The sequence below is a fragment of the Balaenoptera physalus genome, assembly GCF_965194825.1.
Source record: "Balaenoptera physalus genome assembly, chromosome: 8".
Taxonomy (NCBI): Eukaryota; Metazoa; Chordata; class Mammalia; order Artiodactyla; family Balaenopteridae; genus Balaenoptera; species Balaenoptera physalus.
This window is the reverse complement of record NC_138887.1, coordinates 123,343,223-123,362,793: the sequence shown is the minus strand read 5'-3', so window position 1 is coordinate 123,362,793 and position 19,571 is coordinate 123,343,223. Positions and strand designations below refer to the sequence as shown.

Sequence of the window (19,571 nt, the reverse complement as noted above, 5' to 3'; positions counted from 1 at the left end):
CATTGGCAGGCGGATTCTAAACCACTACGCCACCAGGGAAGCCTCAAGAAGACCCATTTTTAACGAAGAATGCCTGTTAATAATGTAGGAGGGATGATGGGACTAGAAAATGACCACTTTGCAAGTAATAATTGATCCTGGCAAGGATCATTAATGCCTGCCTGACCCACTAGGCGAAATATTGGTGGGAACAGGAAACACACGTTTTGCGACATTTTTTTCCTTTGTAAGACGTCCTTAACTTTTGGTGACTAATTTCCCTTAATAATTACAAAGGTAGGGCTTCCCTGGTGGCGCAGTGGTTGAGAATCTGCCTGCCAATGCAGGGGACACGGGTTCGAGCCCTGGTCTGGGAAGATCCCACATGCCGCGGAGCAACTAGGCCCGTGAGCCACAACTACTGAGCCTGCGCGTCTGGAGCTTGTGCTCTGCAACAAGAGAGGCCGCGACAGTGAGAGGCCCGCACACCGCGATGAAGAGCGGCCCCCGCTCGCCACAACTAGAGAAAGCCCTCGCACAGAAACGAAGACCCAACACAGCCAAAAATAAATAAATAAATAAATAAAAATTAAAAAAAATAATAATAATTACAAAGGTAAAAACGTACCTCTGCCGTGGGGAGGTCTGCTGGCCTCGACTGTAATTAGTGACTGAGCGTGGCCAGTTGTGAGCTTCGTACTGTCTGTCCCGAGACGCCAGTGTCACCGGGCTGTGATTTTCCCAACCATGTTTACGTGAAGCCCACCAGGATTTGTCGTGACAACGGGCCAGGACTCTTCAAAGCCCAGTTTCGTGAGAAATTTTACACGGGGGTGGGTGTTGTATACTAAAAGAGAAATAAAAGGAAATATAATGTTTGAACCTTGATTGTATTCTGTCTAGGAAAAAAACAGCTATAGGAAATTCAGTTTCGAACAACTGGCGGTATGAAAACGGAATTGTCTGCTGGACCCTGTCACTGAATGCATGTTCGTGTTCTCAGATGCGGTAATGGCATCACCAGTAATGGAGAATGAGGGGTCGGGACTCAAGTGTCATGATGTCTGTACTTCCAATCGATGCCATCAAAACGTGTGTGTGCATAAATGGATGTGGATTAGATTATAAAAAAGAGAAAAAGCAAATGTGGCAAGTGTTAACAATGGGCAAACCAAAAAAATAAAAGCGGAAGAATTTGCCCTCTTTGTTTGGAAACACTTCTGACAAAGTAAAATCAAACAAATAGTCCATTTTAAATGATTTTCTATAGAAAATAATTTTTAAATGCTCTTGATCATTTTTACCTCGGCCTGAAGTGAATCCCGCCCGGGTTTCGTATTTCACTGGGCCCTCGACGGGCATCCCCTCCACCTCTCTGGTTGGCAGGAGCAGACCCAGGTGTGCATGAAGCACAGGAGAGGGAAGAAAGGGACCACTGGCTGGTTCCCCAGGGCAGGAATAAAGGACACAGACCACGCTGGGGGCGGGAGTGGGGGTCAATCTCCTGCAGACTGGATATTTGAGAGTGGGAAGGTGCCCACGCGATAACCCCCAGAGGCCATGGCCATGTGTCTTGCTTTGGACGTGCTCAAGGTCAAAATCGCTTTGCTCCAAGGTGGACACACACGAGGCATTGTTTTCCAAACACACACAACCCTGGGTGTTCTTAAGTCACCTCTGCAGGCTTAGAACATTTTAAACTGGTCCCCATTTTCCCTTTCATCATCTTATCATGCAAACATCATTTTTCATCATTTATTCAGCGCCACTCAAGATAAATGTCATCTTGTGAACTTGACCCTTTTCCCGCCAGCTCTGTCAATGCAGAATATGATATGATACGAAATGTAAGGGTGAGAAAGAGAAAACTCCCAATTCCCAGGCCAATATTACTTTCCCAAGAAAATCTAAGTTTTACTGACCTTTCGTAACACTCTCTGGACCTGTGCGCGTGGAGGTGTGCCCTACACACCCGCTCGTGCATCCTAAGTGCTTCGCACTCGGGGAGACGCGAGGCCCCCAGAGGCTCACAGCGTCTTTGTTCACATATGGTCACTGCCTGAAGTTGCCTGCGCTGTTACAGAGCTACTACCCCCCAGGATGGGTCTGAATTGCTGGTGGATAATCCCCAAAGCCCAACTCCCGGGCCTGTTTCCAGGCCCTCCCTCGGGCTCTGCTCTCTGCACTAGGAGCGCCCAGCATCCCGGTCTTGGCCTTCTCCTCGTAACTCAAGTCTCCTCGAGGGGTTCCAACTCCCAGCCCTCAGGCCCCCAGCTCCAGTGGTGTGTCTGCACCCTCAACCCCGACCCCGATGTTGACAAGCCACCGGGCGCGTCCCAAACTGCCCCCACCCCCGCCCCTCCACCTCTTCACTGAAAGGCACCAACTTCCGGCGCGTGTCCATCAGAAACGTCTCCAGGAGTCTTCCTTCTCACAGCTGCTCTCCTAGGCCGGATCATCACTTCTGCCTGGAAGGTCACAGGGACCATCTACCTGGTCTCTGCCACCCGCCTGCCCACGTGCTGACCCACTACCTTCCTTTGTCCAGCAAAATTCTTGAAAACACAACTTCGATGATTTAACTTCCTTGGCAGTAATCCTTCAATGGTTTCCTATGGTTGAGCAGATAAATCCCCAACTCCTCAGCATGCAGAAAGTGGTCCTTCACAACCAGGTTGTAAGTGCCTGTCCTGCTGTCTGTCCTGGGTCCCAGGGCCCCGCACAGCCAGGCTTCGCACTCTCGACCCCCTGCCAGTGCCCTCATGTCCTCCGAGTGCCCCCTCAGCCCCTCTTGGAAGAGCACGTCCCATCCCAACGTCACGTCCTTTTTGCAAAGCTCTCCATCCCTGAGCGCTGGGAATAGCTGGCTGTCTACATCACTCTTTGGTGCACTTTGACTACAGGACCTGTCCTGTCAAACTTAAATGATGGTCTTGAACCCTTCAAGCTGTCCCAGGGCTCAACTCCACGTGTGGCACCAAGGAGGCCCCCAGCAAACGTTGACTGCGACCAAGTCCCGACCCTTACTCGGGTCCTCCTAAAGAGAGGCTTTGAGCTGACGTAACTCAGAGACACCACAGCCTGAGCACACACACAGTCACACACACAACTGGGAAAGTTGAAACTGAATGACAGACGGGCTGAGCGCCAAGAGCAAATGTCGGGTGCCGAATCCGCCCCACCAAGTAACACCTGAGGGGACGCACAGCACCCTGCTGTGACATCTCGGCCGGGATGCTGTCTGTGCCCACCGGTCAGCAGCCCTGTGCCCAGAGCTCTCGGTGACCGATGCCACTGCCACCCAGGCCCAGAACCCAGGCTCTGGTCACGGTCAACAAGCAGGGCCTTCCCTCCATCCCACCTGGCTCTTCCCGCTAATCCAGGGGCACCTCACCAGTGAAGTAAACCAACAGAAGCAGTGTCACTGCTTTACACTAAGGTCTATTTTTTTTTTTTTTTTTTTTTTACAAAAGAGGCAGAAGTGATTTGAATTAGGTTAATTATTTTCATGAAAAGACATTGGAACGTTTTAGACCTCTGAAGAATGCGTTCTGCATTATGAATGCTTTATGAAAATTGTTTATTTTGCAATAATTTAAAACTTAAGGAAAAACTGTAAAAATATACTTCATGTGTATAAACTTCACCCAACAATGCACATTTTGCTTCATCTGCTTTCTCTGTCCATGAGCAGAGGAAGGGAGGGAGAGAGCTGCTATATCTTAGGTGCATCCTGAACATTCATCCCTCGCAGGCGGTCTGTCCTGTGCGTGTTTATACCCCAAGAACACCGCTCAGCAGGCGGCACCTGCTGTGTCCAGTGTCTGTCTGGTGACTTCAAAGTTGTTCCGGAAGGTGCATCACACCTGGACTCGATGGGTCTAAGTGACAGACACTCGCGGGGAAGGAAGATGTCCTTTCCCACGTCAGAACTTCAGGTGAGGAACCAGGATCGCCCCCCTGCTGTGCTGCACCCACACCTGCAAGGCTTGAGTCAACTGCTGACTCTTCCAGAACACGTGCCTGCCACGTACTTGAAATAATCAATCAAACCTCAGGAATGTTTAACTGACGGTTTCTGAACTTTTAACCAATACATAAAAGATAAATAAAAACGCCATCCGTTTCTTTATAACCGCACCCTCTAGAGGCTTACTTCGTCTATTAGAAAATTAGGCATTGGCACACCCCCTCCGCAGCCTCATTGCTGCCCGGGGCCCGCCCCTCCCTCCCTCTCCCCCGCCGCCTCCTAGAGATATAAATATAGGTATTTGAAGACGGTTCAAAACACAAATACCGTAAAACCTTGGACCGAAATAGAATATTTTAAACACGACAGACTGTGCTGCGGCCCCACATCGCAGGCGAATGAGCACCCCTTGGCCCCCAGCCCCGGCTACGGCCTCAGGGACGCCCTCCCCTGCAGGGCCCCGGCGCAGAGCTCGGCTCTCTCCCGCAGCGCGCTGGCCTCCTCGGCGCCCCCGTGGGCCTGCCCGCCCTTCAGCAGGAAGTGGCTGATGAAGAGCTTCAGGCCCTCCCGCAGCAGACCCAGCGCGGGGCTGTCGGACACCCTGAGGAGGAAGGGACACGCGTCAGTGACCAGCCGGCCCCCGTCTCAGCCCTAGGGACCCCGAAGCGGGGGACGTACCTAGCTTCCATCTGGCCAGAATTCTCAAGTAAGAACTTAATATGCTATCTGTCAGAAATCATTTTCTGTTTGCTATAAGGCAAGTCTCATGTTCCCCAAATTAATGTTCAGGATATTATTAAAATTAAAACTGAAAAGCTACATGTAAGTAAAACAAACTTGCTTTTATAAAACAACACAGGTGAAAACAATTTCTCTCCTCTTTTCCACATGTTTTATCGAAAGAGCTGGGAACAAACCTTGCAAAAATTAAACCAAGGTCTTCAACTTCCGTTTCCATGAGCAGCATATGTAACACTTTTCGTAAAAAGTGGACTCTGGGTTTGTCCAATTCACTGAATTCAACGACCTAACAGAGTCCGGATAAAAAATAGTTAAGTTACACTGTTGAGCCAACTTTGCAGTGACTTCTGACTATAGTTTGAGTAAAAAACTACTGCTCCCCTTGCCCCTTAACTAAGGCTATTTCCAGTTTTATAAAATGAACAGCTGTCAGCAAGGACGCGGGGCCCTGGGACCGCTCGTGCACTGCTGCAGGGCGTGCACACCACTGGCGAGAGCAACTCGGCAGTGCTGAGTCAGGTCCGGGGGCGGATGGGTACCTGGCGAATCAGGAATCTCATTCCTGGAGTTGAAACGATTATCTCCATGTCTTAAAGAAACTATCCCCGAATTAAAACCATACACACACACACACACACACAGAATTTAGATCCAGAAGAGACTAATTCACATATATAACAATCATAGTATACTTACACAGTGGAATACTATACAGCAGTAATAAAATCTAAGGGCAGAACTGCAGATATCAACATGGATAAATTTCAAGCTTATGCTGAATTAAATAACTGTAAAAGGACATCAAGAGCCTGGTTAACCACAGGCAGACACGGGTGCTGCCTACAGCCAGAGCCCTGTGGGGTACGGAGGGGCCAGGCTGCTTCAAGGCTTCTCCAGGATGGGCTGCATCTGAGGGACACGCCACGTCCTGTTCCATTCTGAGCTCAAACTCAAGTAAACCGAAGGCAAGACTCCCCCAGCAAGAAGGCACTAGCTCTCCGTGTGTAAATTCTCCCCAGTTCTGGAATGTGGGACGAGGCTCTGGCCCTCATTTTCAGTACAGCAGCCAAAACCCAAGGGCACACCCCTAAGGAACGCGCAGTTAACTCGACAGGCGCTCTGGTGAACAAATACATAAACACAGACAGGAAACCGCAGCCGAGCCTGTCCCAGGGGTCAGGAAGCAGAAGGCGAGAGGCCGGGCCCCCAGCTACCCCTGCCCCTCAGCTTCTCTCACAGCCCACACCGTCAGGACCCCCAGGCCCCCGAGGTCCTACTGCCCAGGCCACCTTGACCCTCCTCTCACGTCTAGGCTTCGCTGCCCACCCCGGACCACCTCCAGAGCATGTGCGTTTCGTCGTCTCTGACGAGTCAACGTGGGAACTGGACGGGGGCGAGGATGCCCCTGGTCTGAAAGATGTGCCACGGCCACGGGAGGGGCGGCAGGAGCCCAGCTTCGGCACAGCTCCCACGTCCCCACTGCTTTCTGACGGGGCAGCGGCCGCCGCAGGGCTCAGGATGGCCCACACACGCACCGCAAGTCCCGAGACTGATTCGTGTAAAGGAGCAAACAACTGTAACGGCGCCTTGAGCTACTAGGCAACTTCACACTGCACGCTCACCTGGCGATTTCCTATGATGGTCTGATAATGAGAGTGTTTTTCAGGTGAGTCAGGATCTAAGGAAACGTATATTCTAAGGTACCAAACATACAGAATTACACCTGGCCCCTGAACTCGGCTTTGGACTGTGTAGTCCACTTACATGAGGACTGTTTTCACTAAACACGCACTGCAGGACCACACGCTCCAAAGCTGGTTGAATCCTCACGTGTGGAACCAGGATACGGAGGCCGACTGTAAAGCTACACTCAGACTACGACTGTGCTGGGGCCAGTGCCCCGACCCCACGCGGCTCAAGGCTCAACCTCACACTATCATCTTCAGTGCTTCAAATCATCCCCCACGTTATACACACCTTCAAAATGGAAAGTGGCAGTGACTTTGTCTTCAACAAGTGGGCCACCAGGTGAACCAAGTTAGAGAAGTTAGTGGCTGGCAGAGTTTCTAAGTCCCGAAATTTGTCCCATATGCTGAACTGGAATGTCATCTAAATAACACAAAGAAAAAAAGAAAAAGGTAAAATTCAACAAATTATTAGAATAAATCACTAAAAATATAATCCAAAGGTACTGTACTTATTCACTTACTTAAAATATCCTAAAAATCAAGACTTTTTAGAAGCAACTACACTCTCCTTTCCTATATACAGTAGTTTGAAATAGCTTCACAGTAATTTCTTTCCATTACGGTATTTTCCCTTAAATCAGCAGAAACATTAGAAAAAGATGGTGCAGCATAAACCAGAGGCACTCGCCGGTTACGCGGGTCATGACCCCTCATCTGTGACAGGGAAAGGTGACATGGGGACACGGCTCAGGTTGTGCCCACGCTCTGCACACAGCTCTTGGCCGGGGTGGCCCCTGACTCAGGCCCCGCATCCCAGGAGGGCCGAGCCAGCCAGGGTGGTTAGAGAGGAGAGTGGGACACAGGCAGCCGGCCTCCCAGCTGTCACCTGAAAGCTCCTCGCGTAGTCACAGAGCTTGCCCGCCAGGAACGCGTAGAAAGGGTTGTACGTTTTCTCTTGAAGACAGCAGTCTACGAGGACGTGGACGATTTCTCTCTCCTGCTGATCCTTAAGCCCTAGCCTGTAAGACAGGAATAGCGAGGACTAAACCTTCAATTCGCCAAATTTTAACAGCTTCAAGGCAGAAATCTTTGAGGGGAACATATCCTGTCTGGCAGTTGGGTCAAGTGGGCCGAGTAGACAGGGTCGGGGAGCAGGACTGGAGATCCAGGCCCGGCCCCAGCCTCTGGCCTCAGGCTTTCCAACAACGTGGCAGAAGGAGGGGACCCCAGGCTCTACAAAGGCCTGTCACTGGTGACCGACCGACAACAAACAGGGCCTCAGCTGTGGGCCTTTGTTTTTTTTTTTTCTAAAACGTATGGTCTGGTTTGCACGCAGTAAAAGCCATCCTTTTAGTGCATAGTGTTGACTCTGGACAAGCATCTGTAGTCCTGCAACATTTCCCTTGCATTTCCTTCTGAATTTGAAGCAAATAAAGGAAAATTAATTATTAGACTTTTTAGATGTACTTTGTACACAGATGCTTTTCAATCTCATTACAACTAATTATAGAAGTTGTAATATAATCACAACTAAATTAAACAGGAAGTTTAATTTAGATGTAATCGGAAAGACAACTTTAACAGGAAGGCTTTAAGCAACTCATGACAAACAACAGCCACCGGGAACTGTCAGGTGGTCACCTGATTTTTTCCAATCAAAACAGATCATAAACCATCTTAATCTGGAGCTACCAGCGGTCAGTTAGCAGGAGCTGGACTGCAGCCCGTGGCGCGGGGCAGCGGGTGGGAAGGGGCAGGGCCCCGGCCTCCACGACGTGGCACCCAACTCAATAACGGAGCAGAGGCTCACACACAGGCTTACTTCAGGAGCTTCTCGAATGCATCCAGAAAGTCTTCACTAGTCATAACTGTACAAAATATGTTTCTCCTGATGTCGGTGTTCATTCTCTGCTTTCGGGCAAGCTCCAGTATCTTCGAGCTAACCTGGAAAGAGGGACGACCGGGTGTAGATCATACAGACGTTTCAGTGAAAGTTGTTCTTTGGTTTAGCGTGGTTACTAAGTTTTTAAGAAGTAGTATGTGTAATTCTGTGGCTTGACCCAAGGGTAACTGTAAGGTATGCGTAAATGCATGTATGTAAACGCGGAACCTTTATTCTTGAGCAAACCCCCCGGCGCCCCCACAAAGGAAAAATAGCAAGAGGCAAAGCAAGCCCGCGAGGAGAAAACCGCTCGATATGGGAGGCTTTGTGGGAGCAGAGGGTCGGCCAGTCCAAGCACCAGTGGAATGAAGGCGAGGTTAGCGCTGCGGCCGAGGGGCTGGGGGCCAGGACAGCCAGGAGGGCGGGAGGCCAGGATGACCGGGTGATCGTCCTGCACTCCCCTCGCTCCACTCAACGTTTAAGTCCCTTTCCTAACATTTTGAGACTTTAAAAGGAAATAACAGAAATGGAATTAAATGATACCACAAAGCAGTAGCCATTTCTATAAGGTCTTCAGATAAACCCAGGGAAAGCCGCGTGGGGACACAGGTCACACGCTTGGCGGTGGCGAGCACGGGCCGCGTACCGTCCCCGTGAGCTGCTTCTGCGGGGTCTTCTGCTGACCACTGTCGATCATCGGGGCGCCACTCCACGCGGACCCCACGATCCACCAGCGCCCGGTCCGCTCGGCGTTCAGGATGCTGTCCCAGGAGACGCGGAGCTGAGTCTCTGTCCCTGAGCCAGCACCTCGCAGCTGATTGAGAAAACAGCAGCCGGTGGAGGCCGCAGCAACTCAGAGCCTGGGCAACAGCGACCCCGGCTCTTTCCAGCTTGGATAACAGCGTTTCTGGTGCGTGAAAGCTGTGATGGGTCACTGACAGCTGGGACAGTTAACCGGTTAGGAATAATGCCAGAGTTCGAGGTAAACTCTCAGTGTGTGTGTTTGGGCTTTGTGGGTCTATCACCCAAAACACTTGTCTTAGAACAGCTGTCACGGGCGGGGGTGGGCAGAGAGGCTCAGACTCGGGCAGGAGGCGCGCCCCACGGGCCGGCAGTGAGGACTCCACCAGCAGGGGCCGGGGGTCTGCCGGAGGAGGCCACTCTGGGTCTGACTGGTGCCTGGGCCGAAGGACTCGCCTGAGCGGCCCCACGCTGAGCAGCTCTGGGGAGCTTAAAAAGACGAGCTCCCACTCCCCAGGCTGGCCTCCCTGGTCCTGGTGGGACCCCGGCCCGGGCCCTGTTCCAAAGTGATCAGAGGGTCCTCCCGCGATTCTCCGGCGCGGCCGAGGGCAGAGGGCTCAGCGTGGGACACACGCAGCTCACAGGGAGGATCGCCCCACAGAAACGTGCAGTTGCCTTTCACGTCTGGGAACCCCCGCTAACCAGGCAGGCACCTGACCTGTGGCTACACCGCCCTCCGGAACTTCACGGGGGTTGGCGCAGACCCAGCAGCGCAGGCGGCCAGGAAGGAGGGTGCCTACCAGGGCTCTCTGCAGCTTCCGCAGCCTCTCCAGGGGCTCGGGGTCGTAGCCCGGGATCTTCCGCATGTCGTTGTTCTTCAGGGCCAGCAGCGTCTCCAGCATGAAGCGAACCTGGAGACAGACGGGAAAAGCCATTATCTCAAATGCCGGGAACCAACAACGCTTCACCGTGGGGAGAAAGACACCGCCTCTGCGCACGTGGTCACCGCCGCCGAGGACGGGGCAGGGGCGCCTCTGGGAGAGGTGGCACCGACCTCAGCAGCCGCCCAGGGCTCCCCCGCCCCGTGGGCCGAGAACACGCCCGGGCCGCGCGCCCTTCCGCCCCCACCAGCCCCCGGTCTCAGTCGCCCTCCTTCCCCACCGCGTCTGCAACCTCTTCCCACTCCTGGCCTTTTTGCTTTTCTAACTTTTAAACTGGAAATGACATCGTACTTAAGAGAAGACTTTCAAGAACAGCACAAAGACTTCCCACAGAGCCTGTCTGAGATTCCCCCCAACGTTCACTTCAGCTGAGACGTAACTCACACAGCAAGCGCCCACGGAGCACACTCGGGGCTGTGCGGCCGTCACCACGACCAGCTTTAGGCCGCGTCCATCAGCGCTCAAGGACTCCAAGCCCACCCAGTCACTCCCCAGCCCAGCTCCTCCAGCTTCAGGCCAGCTCGAGCCAAATGCCTGTGTGTGCCGTGTCTGTGTTTTAAACGGGACCCCTGAGCATTCAACACGGGGACAGGGTCTTCGCTGGGACCCTCCCCCACGATCTTCCTCTCCCACCTGGAGCGGCCCCCCCCCCACTTACACAGCAACTCCACCACCACCTCCGCGGCCCCCAGGACCCTCAGCGGGCTCGGCCTACACCTCCCTCCTCACAGCTAACCCGAGCCCTCACCTCAGCATCTCAAAAATGGGCCAGTCTTCCTGTCCAGTGTTTGTCTCCTGAACAAACTACTGCCCACCCGCAGGCCCAAGCTGGTACCTGGGGTGACCCCTGACCCCTCCCTCTCTCTCCTTCCCCCCACCAAGTCTGGCCACTTCTACGTCCTAAACCCACGTCCACTGCAACTCTGCTGATCATCGCCCCAACCCCTGAGGTGGCTTCTCTCTCTTTCCTATGCTGTAGCCAAAGTGACCTCAGCATGAAAACCCACTCTGAGCCCTTCACGTGCCTCTGGGATAAAATCCCAGTTCCCTGCAAGGTTTACGAGGCCCCGAGGCCGGCCCTTGCCCTGCGCCCCTGATGCCTCCCCACAGGGACGCTTTCCTTTTTCCTCAAATGAGCCCTCGCCCGCCCAGGGGTTCCCATGACTCTCCCGTGCCCCTCAGTCTGCAGACCAGCAAACGAGGTGGCCACCATGAGCCCCACTTTCCAGACGGGGAAACCTAGGCATGGAAGCCTTGGTCCCTTCACTGCCGAGTGGAAGAGCCAGAAGGCCAGGCGGGCTGACCCCCTCGCCCCTCCCCCCAGGCCTGCCCAGTAAACCTCTTCTGAATGGCTGAATGTTAAATAGATCGATTCTTAAATTCACAACAGTAAAGACACAAGGTTCACTCACACCTTGAAGATGAAGCCACAAAACCAGATGAGGCAGAAGATAACAGGGGTCATTAGGAGACGAAACGCAATATTTACCCCAGGTACTCATGTTTAAGTTCTGGTCAGTGTGAGCGTTTAGGCAGTTAGGAAGCAGGTCAGGTGACGCGCTCGTACCCTGCTCTGGTCCCGGAACTTGCCGCCTGCCCCGCTGGCTTTGGCCTGGGCCTCAGTGATCAGTTCCTTGAGCGACAAAGCATCATCTTTTCTCAAGGAAAACCCCACGTTTCTCAGCATTAACAGGATCAGTTCGATATCTTTTTCTGTGAAAGTTCCAATAAGTTTTCTCAAAATGTCATAGATGAGGAGAGACTGCACCACGTGGAAGTTATATAAATGGGCGATGATGGCGAACAGGTTGTCGCACTCTTTCCCGTCACATCCGCTTTTATAGACGTCAGCAAACTTCCTCACCACAGCCTCCAAAAAGTGCGCACCGACCTGGATGAAAAACAGAAAAAACATTACTGCAAACGTGTAAGAATCAAGTTAGCAAGTCACTCTCAGGGGTCCTTCTTCTTTTAACTTCAACGTATGTTGAAAGAATTAGTACTTTTAAAATGAACACATAAAATGTACATGTGGCAGGATACGTACTCCAGCAGGGCAAAACCTCTAAAAACACGAGTCTGAGTGCTCAGTGCTTTACAGAGAAAAACACCACACCACACACGACGCAGAGCAGGGTGCCCAGCGCCCACCTTCCCTCGAAGTGCACCTTCCTGTCCTTAAAATCAACGAGGTGCTGTTTCTGGCCAGCAGCCATTCTGGTTCCTTGGAAAAATGAAATCGTTAAGAATGTTAAGGACACATCCATATCTCTAAAAATGCACTACTAGGGCTTCCCTGGTGGTGCAGTGGTTGAGAATCTGCCTGCTAATGCAGGGGACACGGGTTCGAGCCCTGGTCTGGGAAGATCCCACATGCCGTGGAGCAACTAGGCCCGTGAGCCACAGCTACTGAGCCTGCGCGTCTGGAGCCTGTGCTCTGCAACAGGAGAGGCCACGATAGTGAGAGCCCCGCGCACTGCGATGAAGAGTGGCCCCCGCTTGCCACAACTAGAGAAAGCCCTAGCACAGAAACGAAGACCCAACACAGCCAAAAATAAATATAAAAATAAATAAATAAATAAAAGATTACTATTAAAAAAAAATTTAAAAAAAAAATAATGCACTACTATCTAACACAGCTCACTTCTCCAGCTCGGTTGGGCCTGGAGGGAGAAGACGGGTGTGGGCGCCCAGCAGTGGCGGAGCGATGTCGACTCTCCAGCTGAGACAATGGGGACGCGGATCACCGCAGCCGTGCTGGACCCTTGAAGGCGGACTGGGCCCAAGAGTCACCCAGCGACAGAACTAGAGGGTGTGGCCACTCAGTAGACAGGAAAGATCAACCTTCTGCATAACAGCAGCTGACGAAGCTTCTGACGGGGACGGTTCATCCGGGAGCGGTTCATCCGGGAGCGGGAGCAGAAGTGCGGGCTGGGTGAAATCATTTTAACCTACGGGGTTCCCCGCCGTCCAGCGGTTAGCGCTCCGCACTTCCACCGCAGGGGGCACAGGTTCGAGCCCTGGTCGGGGAACTGAGATCCCGCAAGACACGAGGTTGGGAAAAAAAAAAAGCCTTATAAAGCCTGAACCGTAGGACACCTGGGCAGGGCTGGTTATAGAAGCAGGTGTGGTAGTTAAAATCCCGGGTGAGGATGAGATCAACCGGACAGGCTGTCGCAGGAAAATATACACATGTCACTGCCAAATCACAACAAAATAAATGCTAGAGGAGTCCAGAGAAAGGCACCAGATCGGCAGGAGGGAAGAGTGACTTCGCAGAGGCAGCTCTGACAGACTGGATGTGTTCTTTAGTTTCTGAAGACCTGAGAATAAACAACTTTAACCTATAAACTCCCAATTCAAGCCTCTTCTCTAAAGATAAACCTGAAGAATATACTCTCCTATCATGACCACTATATTACATTCAAATACAACTTTAAAAAAGAAATTAGAATTCTGCGGACATCAAGAAAAATTCAGGTATAAAACATACTCAGGTATGTTTTCAATCACACAAATGGAATTATTTAATCATATCAAAATCTGTCAAAATTACAGATTCCATTTAATGTCTTCAAAATAAAATATAACAGTATAGCATTTAAAAATAGGAATAACATTCACATTGCTAAAGTTATTTAAACAAATAAATCAATTCTGACTTGGGGATTTTAACACAAATCTGCACAGACCTGAGTTTTGATTTTTCAGCGACTCAGAAGCAATTCAGTAACCGACACCGCGGCTTTGTAACTCACGCTCCTCTCTGCGTGGATCCCCGTGAGGATGCTTTTCTCATCACAGGCCTGAGAGAAGTTCAGTGGAACCAGAGTTTGGACAGCTCAGCCTCCTCTGGCACCAGTTTTAGTGGCTGTTGCCAGCTGAAGTCCCCTCGCGACTTGCGCTGGAACGATCACCTCAGCTGTCCCTCATGCTGTTAGTGAAGGTTTAAATGAGAAGTGGGACCAATGATCTCGCATTTTCAAATGCAGGGGATTCCTGATACTGTGTAGGTGGTCAGGTGTACGGCTTTTTCTGTAACTCAGTGAAACGCTGTCTGTACAGAAACCGTTTTGATTGTCAAGTACTCCGGGATGGTCCAGGAGGACCGGGGGTGCACTAGGACAGCCTATAATGGCGCTGAATGAATCGCAGCCATCACAGGGCACTAGGAAGGGATCCAGTGATTCCATTACGCTTTGTAATGAAGAGAAGCCCTTAGAAATCAAACAATTACGCCAGAAGAGCGATTCCCTAAACAGCTGGTGCAGCTGAGGAGAGTTTGCTGTTCAGAGGTCTCGGGGCCCACGCCCCCTCCTCTGTCCTCGCCTCCCTGTGCCCAGGAGGTCCCAGAGTTGCCACCTTTCAAAGTTCTCACTGGGACTTCCCTGGTGGTCCAGTGGTTAAGAACCTGCCTTCCAATGGAGGGGATGTGGGTTCAATCCCTGGTCGGGGAACTAAGATCCCATATGCCGTGGGGCAAGTAAGCCCGTGCTCTAGAGCTCCTGCGCCACAACTAGAGAGAAGCCCGCACGCTGCAACAAAGATCCCACGTGCTGCGACTAAGACCCGACCCAGCCAAATAAATAAATAAATAAAAATAAATTTCAATAAAATTTTGACAGAAAGTTCTTACAATATGACCTCGGCTAGAGGAGAAAAGCGTGGCTCAGAGGTTTCTCTAGGGAGGGTGACGAGCCTGCAGCGGGAGGAAAGGCTCCAAGCACGCGAGGCTCACAGGCACTAACTTTACCGAGCACTTCCCACGGGCCAGGCTCCCGCATACACTCCCTGCCGTGAAACTGCCAGACCAAGCCCCCAGGGGAGGGTGGGGAGGCAGGTCACCAGGTGGCTGGTCTCCCCGCCCAGCACTGCCCTCACTGCTGAGCCTCCCGCAGATGCAAGGAGAAGCCTTCTAGAAAGTCTGTGCTCTTTAAAGTAAGCCCCGGACAGGCCCACTCTGGAAGACCCCAAATGATTTTCAAGACCATAATTGTGAGCAGGTCCTAGAAGAGTGGGAGGATGTGAAGAGCACAGCGGCAGCGGGGAGGCAAGGCCCCGGGAACCGTCCGCAGCCCGCGATCGGGGGCAGCACGGCCTTCAGGGGCTTTGCTGCGTCTGCAAAGCGGGGCTAAATAAATACCTGCCCCGCTCATCCTGCTGGGAGTCCCGAGGACTTACACCAGGGGATCAGACTAGCAGTGACACGTCGCTGCCGAGGCCTGCTCTGGGAGGAGGGCAATCAGAAAGCAGAGAAGCCCGACAGCGCCACCAACAGGTACTGCCCCACGCCAGGATCGCCAGGGGTCACCACGTTCTCTGGTGAACAGAAAGGCCACCTGGGAAAACTACACCTCGTGGCCTACTCACTCACTCACGCGTCCGCCTTAGCGTAAAGGCCTGCAACCAGACCGACTTCCCTCAACAACCCTGCAAGCAGCCACACGGAGGGAGCGGATGCTGACCAGGAAGGTGACGATCTCACCGTGGGAGGTGACAGACGAGGACCCAGGACGAGGTGGGCCCCTGACGCCAACACAAGGGTCCCTGACCAAGGACCAAGAGCACGGGGCGGGCCGGATGGCCCGGGGATGCTATTTCCTCAGCAGCACCTACTGGGTACCAGGCACCGCACAGGAGATGCTTTAGACACGCTGTCCACTGAATCCCGACAAAGGCCCCACTTCACAGACACGGGCAGGTCTGTGGCCCACCCAGGGGGATCAAGGCTCCAAGCCCAGGCACTGTCACGTGTCCCCTCGCTTCATGCCCAGTTTTACCTCACATTCCGGTGGCCTCTTGCCCAACACAAAGCCCTGTGCTCTGAACGCCTGAAACAGTCACTGTTACCATGGGGAACACAGAGTAGATGAAGGCAAGTCCACGATGTCAGTCCAGAGGGACAGGACTAGCAGACAATAAGGCCATGTCAGAAGGGACCAAGCGCAAAAGCAGAAGTTGGCCAACATCACGTAGCTACCGAGTGCGGTTTAGGATGATACGATACAGACAAGGTGGCCTTGAGCCGTGTCAGCTGATCGCTGACACCAGCAGCACTTGGACAGCTAACGGGTGGAGAGAGGCAGCCCTACCTCGATGCCAACCGTGCAGTGAAGAATGCTGACCAGGAGGACATGCTCCATCACCAGCCTGGCGGGCATGGCCGCGTCCGGGGCGCAGGCGCTCAGGAGGACGCCCGTCAGAGTGTCATTCATGTCCTTCCTGCTGTGGCCCATGTACAGCTCCTCCAGCTGGCCACTGATGGAGGCCAGGTTCGGCTCACTCAGCCTGCAGACAGTTGGAAAAACAGAGCGACAGTGCTGTTTCAAATCAAGAATTATTTTTTTAGGTCAATTAAAAAAAATTGAAAAAGTTATTAATACTTCCAATAGATCCTCTCTTGTGTATGTATTTGACCCATGAACAATTCTTATCCTGTCCCAATAATCCAGTACGTATGTACATAACACAGAATCTTCTGGAATCTTCAAATAACATTAACTGCTGTCCTTCCAGCTGAAATGCGGCCACAGTAAGGCACACGCAGGATTCCCTTCAAGACCACAGAGACTGTGACGAGGAGACTCCACTGATATCCTTACCCGACCTCCCCGGGCAGAGGCAGGGAACCATCGTTAGCACATCCACATGTACTGTTGGAAAAAAGCCCAACTTTTCCATTTTCTGCTGGCACAAGAATCTTTTATTTCCTAACATGGAGGTAAGGGCTGTGCTGGGTGGGGATGGGAGGAGGTATATGCACTGCAGCTGTGCCAACTCCGAACATCAGATGGCATGTTCAGTAAAACCCCAGGACGCACCAAGAAGAGTGTTTTAGTTAAAAAGAAATTAAAAAAAAAAAAAAAAGGCGGCAATGCAGGCTTTGGTTTAATTCCCAGAACCATTCCTGTGTTTTTAGGAAAGAGACAATCTCTTGAAGTGACACAATACACTGTCTCGAGGTTACCTGTTAATCAGACCTTTGACCTGTTTCTTGAGCCTCTCTAGTTCTTCCTTTTTCTGGGCATCCACTGTCTCCTCTTCTCGCCTCACGTGAGGTGGGATGTACTTTCCACCATTTTCACAAAGACTCTGCTTGAAAGGACAGAAATAAATTACCAAAAAATGTACATTGGCTACACCCCACCTTTCCCCTTGCTACACTCACACTTAGATATTCAATTCCCGAGAACTGGGAGAGGCTGTCACTACTGACTACTGCTGCTTCATGAACATCAGCTATTTCCCGAGTGCCCGCTCCAGTCCTGGACAAGCACGCCATGGCCGGGACGATGGACGTCATTATTTACATTAACATCAACACTACATTTCATCACCTTACTTTTCCCTCTGTAACTCTTCAGACCTGGCTGCGCCCCCCCGCCCCCCTTGTCTACCCGACAGAGCCCTGTATTCTACACTTCTGCCAGCCTCAGTTCACAGTAGGCACGGCAGCGCACAAACACCTAAATTAAGTGCATCACCAGTTTTGGAGAAAAAGCGGTCCTAAGTAGTTTCAAACCTGTCAAAACCAACATCTAAATTTACATGATAAAATCAAAATCAATCCACTACTCACTATTTCCTAGATTTTCAACTGAGAGGATTACAAGCCATTACCACCGACCAACACTCCCTGACAAGCCTTTAGGAGACAGACGTCTGTAACGCATGACCCTTGCTGTCGGGCTTTAAGCTGAGCTGGAGAAAGCACATTTTCATACACAGAAACTTGCTCTTGAGACACCCGTTAGTATGTCAATTACACCTCCACAGGCTGTGAAAGAGACTTGGGAACAGTCAAAACTTAAAGTGCTAAGAGAGGAACCGATGGCACTTGGGCACTGCTCACAGAGTGCCAGGTGCTAAGGCACCAAGGACAGAAACGAAAGACACTTCATATCCTTCAGGAGGGGAAAAGATTCCCAGAGATGTGTGACCTTAACAGATAAACACAAACAGTGAGAAATGGAGGAAAGGCCTTGCAGACAGAAGAAATAATATACTCAGAGGCAGAAGGGTGAAATGGTGAGAAGTGGAGAAGGAAACACAGGCAATGCCGTAAGGCCGCCTTCAAGGTGCGTGTGGAGGTGACGCCGTTTTAACAGGCAAGGGGCCAGCACGTGAGGCCTCGTCTGCTCTGCTGTGGGTTCTAAACCTGGTCGTCCGCGTGAGACTTTATCCAAGGGAGTCTTGGAGATCAGCTCTGTGCTTTAGAAGGATCCACTCCAGGAGCAGCTGGACAGAAAAAGGACTAGGTGTGGCAGGGGTGACTCAGGGACGGTGCAGGAGTCCCCAGGGTACACGGGAGGTGGGAACAAAGCATGGCGGAGGGGAGCCAAAGTCAGGTTTGGAGGCTGAGGCAGTGAACCGAGTGAGGATGTGGCCTTAGGACAACGGTGGGAACGGCCGGTAAGTCCCTGGGATAGAAAGGTCTCTAGGGATGTTTTTCTCCCTGTCTCTTTATTGTGGAAATTTAAATAACCCGACAGACCCACACTCAGCTCAAACAATTATCCATACATCAACGGTGTCACTTCTGTCCCATGCTCTGCCCCACCCGTTATTTTGAAGGAAATCCCAGAGGACTCAGGTTGTTCACAATCTAATACCTTATCGTTTGCGTCAACATCCTCCGAGGGATTTTCACTCCTCTCTTCATCTTCGGCAAAACGGACTCTCTTTTTCCTCCCTTCCTCCTTCGTTCTCCCCTCCGCTCCTCCGGCTTCTCGCTGTCCCTCGCCTACATCCTGCTGGTCCTCCTCCTCGCTCTGCGCTCCCGCTTCTGCCTCCCGCTCGCCTTCGTCTTCCACATCCTGCTCCTCCCGTTCGTCCTCGGTGTCACTTTCGGGGAGTGTCTGTCCCGCATCCTCCTCCTCTTCCTCACTGCTGCTTTCATACCAGCCACTACTTTTCCCAGAGTCCAGGGCTCCCAGGATGTAGTCGAGCCCATCCCGGGCAAAGCTAGGAGGCACGGAGCTTCCGTCACCCTTCTTTCTGCGCTTGTTCAAACCGAGGCACCGCTCCAGCTTTCGGATCTCTCGGTCCTCCTCCTCGTTGGCCGCCAGAAGTGCCCGTTTCCGGGCAGCGGCGGCGGCTGCGGGGGCCTTGGTCCTGCCGAGGGGACCCCTGGCCTGGGCCTGGCCGGCCTTGGCCGGGACCGAGGGAGGTCGCAGCCCCTCGGACGGCCTCGAGGCCCGCCGTGGGGACGGCTGGCCGTCCTCCTCCTGCGTCGCCTCCGCCCGGGGGCCGCTCGCTCCCCCGGCTCCGCCGCCGCCCGGGCCCGGGCCCTGCGAGGGGCCGGCCGTCCTCTGGAGCCGGCGCGCCTTCCTCAGGTGCCGCTTCTCCTTCCTCAGCTCCCTGCGGCTTTTCCTCCCGCCCGGGCGCACGCGTCCCTGAGCCCGGGGCCCCTCGCGGCCGCCGGGGGTCTCGCCCTCCGAGGTCGCCTGCACGAACTCCTCCACTGCTAGCTTTAGCCGCTTCAGGGCCCCCTCCCCGCCTCCCCCAGGCCCGCGGCGCGGCCCGCGCCCGGCTCGGCGCTTCCCGCGGGCCATGTGCCCCCGGCAGCCGCTCGGGACCAGGGCTGCAGCGCTCGTAGGCTCCGATATTTTCCGGGAGGCGCCGACGCG

At 52.8% G+C, this 19,571-nt stretch overlaps 1 protein-coding gene across 3 annotated transcripts; it reads right to left on the bottom strand.

Annotated features, from left to right (window-relative positions):
- Positions 1 to 310: 310 nt before the first annotated feature.
- NOM1 (nucleolar protein with MIF4G domain 1) lies at positions 311 to 19,565 on the bottom strand. 3 transcript variants are annotated; one of them, XM_082472632.1, is made up of 11 exons: positions 18,555 to 19,565; positions 16,910 to 17,037; positions 16,035 to 16,230; positions 11,510 to 11,833; positions 9,802 to 9,912; positions 8,907 to 9,074; positions 8,201 to 8,322; positions 7,265 to 7,397; positions 6,668 to 6,799; positions 4,867 to 4,976; positions 3,543 to 4,550 (listed from the first exon to the last, which is right to left on the bottom strand). In XM_082472632.1, exons 1-11 carry the CDS (start codon positions 19,494 to 19,496, stop codon positions 4,376 to 4,378), a joined length of 2,541 nt encoding a protein of 846 aa, XP_082328758.1. In that variant the 5' UTR covers positions 19,497 to 19,565; the 3' UTR covers positions 3,543 to 4,375. The 3 variants fall into 3 exon arrangements, with proteins under 3 accessions (XP_082328760.1, XP_082328758.1, XP_082328759.1); XM_082472633.1 differs by having other exon boundaries at positions 16,910 to 17,034; positions 18,555 to 19,564; XM_082472634.1 differs by lacking the exons at positions 3,543 to 4,550; positions 4,867 to 4,976 and adding an exon at positions 311 to 826.
- Between the last annotated feature and the right edge of the window lie 6 nt (positions 19,566 to 19,571).